The sequence below is a fragment of the Adiantum capillus-veneris genome, chromosome 13 (genome assembly GCF_014529385.1).
Source record: "Adiantum capillus-veneris isolate H3 chromosome 13, ASM1452938v2, whole genome shotgun sequence".
NCBI classification, from domain to species: domain Eukaryota; kingdom Viridiplantae; phylum Streptophyta; class Polypodiopsida; order Polypodiales; family Pteridaceae; genus Adiantum; species Adiantum capillus-veneris.
In genome coordinates, this window is record NC_140943.1 from 77,116,014 (window position 1) to 77,117,928 (window position 1,915).

The window sequence follows — 1,915 nt, forward strand, 5'->3', positions numbered from 1 at the left end:
CTGTGTCTGTGTGTGTGTGTGTGGAGAGAGAGAGAGAGAGAGAGAGAGAGAGAGAGAGAGAGAGAGAGAGAGTACTGTAGAGAGAGAGAGAGAGAGAGAGAGAGAGAGAGAGAGAGAGAGATGCGGTGGGACAGATGAATCCATAAGAATGTAAGAAGTTGTGTGGGTTGTACGCGTTTGTTTGTGTGTGTGTGTGTGTGTGTGTGTGAGTCACTGAGAGAGAGAGAGAGAGAGCCTTTGGGACATAGATATCCCCGAATGTGTGTGGTGGGCTGTACGCGCATGAGAGCGAGAGAGAGTGAGAGAGCGAACCTTATAAATGCTGTTCGCTTATGTTGCTTATTGTAAAGCTTCCATGGCCGACTACAGCTATTCTGATGTCTTTCCCAGATTCAGCTTGCTTCTCCTCTTTTTCATCCTACAAGGGCCGCTGTCTTTGGCAGACGGCCACGTTCCGCCAATAGCGCGCCACCTCAGCGATGCGCACCCAATGAGAGGCCGCCATATCATCTTTGCCAATAGGTTCCGGTCTATCATCACACGCCACCTTACATCATTGGTGCCCTCTCCTGCTCCCATGCTCACGTACCATAATGGCACCCTGTTGACCGGAAATAGCCAGTCAGAGCTGCTGGTTCACCTGCTTTGGTATGGTGCCTTCACTTCCTCGCAGCGCTCAATCGTCGTCGATTTCTTTAAATCGTTCTCCCAGCCAATAGGGACCGGCCGCGTGGCGCCGTCTGTTTGGAGCTGGTGGCAGACTGCCAGGAGCTACGTGGACAAAAGGAATGCCAGGGTGGCTGCTAAAGTCACTGTTGGTGCCCAAATTTCAGACAAGAAATACTCCTCGGGCAAGACCTTGCAGCGCATTCACATGGAGACCCTCCTCCGTAACGCAATTGTGACCCAATCGTTACCCTCCATTCCCACACCGAAAGACAATGCTAATGCCACAAACACCTTGTACTTGATCCTCACATCTGCAGATGTCTTTGTGGAGCATTTTTGCATGGATTCTTGTGGCTTCCACGACTACACCCCTTTAGCCACCAATGGTAAGAGCAAGTCACAAATGCCCTTTGTATGGGTAGGCAATGCGGGTCGCCAATGCCCTGGTCTTTGCGCATGGCCCTTTGCTATACCTGCCTTTGGCCCACCTAACCCTGCATTATTGCCACCAAATCATGATGTGGGGATGGATGGCATGATTATCAACATTGCTATGCTCTTAGCTGGGGTTGCAACCAACCCCTTCGGCACGGGCTACTTTCAAGGAGATGCATTAGCCCCCTTAGAGGCTGCCACTGCATGTACCGGCTCGTTTGGAACCGGCTCCTACCCTGGCTATCCAGGAATGCTTCTTGTGGACAATACCACCAAGGCAAGCTTCAATGCTTGGGGTATTAATCAAAGAATGTACTTGCTTCCTGCATTATGGAGCCCTCATTCCTTAACTTGTGTAACTCCTGTATAGTCATGCTAGCCAACTCCGATGCTTAAAGCTTATCTATTCCTTGTGACATTTTAAGTTTTTGCATGAAAAAATGCTAACCTCCTTACTAATATAAGAAGTTGGATTCTAGAGCAACTGTGCCCTTTTTCACTCACTTTTCATGCACTTAAAAGTTATGTTGTGTTTAGCTTAATAGCTATCTAGGTGTCCATGTACATGGGGAATTGAATCTCAAGTGTTCATCAAGGAAAAGTGTCTATAACTTAGTTCTGACAAAATGCATTTGAAATATCAAGACTTAAAGAAATTCACAAAGAGCCCACCGGTTTAACAAAAAGTGCTTCTAGCTTACTTCTAAAAAATGAAAATTGAAATATCAAAATTCACATAAAGAAATTCACACATGGCTCAATAAGGTAAAAGGGCCATGTTAGAGCCACCTAAGAGAAGCTACAAATTGCC

The 1,915-nt window shown here is 47.1% G+C and overlaps 1 protein-coding gene across 1 annotated transcript; it reads left to right on the forward strand.

Moving 5' to 3' along the window:
* Positions 1-276: 276 nt before the first annotated feature.
* Positions 277-1,588, forward strand: LOC147444294 (protein EXORDIUM-like 2). The gene has a single exon (XM_086527827.1). It carries the CDS (start codon positions 320-322, stop codon positions 1,472-1,474), a length of 1,155 nt encoding a protein of 384 aa, XP_086383953.1. The 5' UTR covers positions 277-319; the 3' UTR covers positions 1,475-1,588.
* Positions 1,589-1,915: the final 327 nt, after the last annotated feature.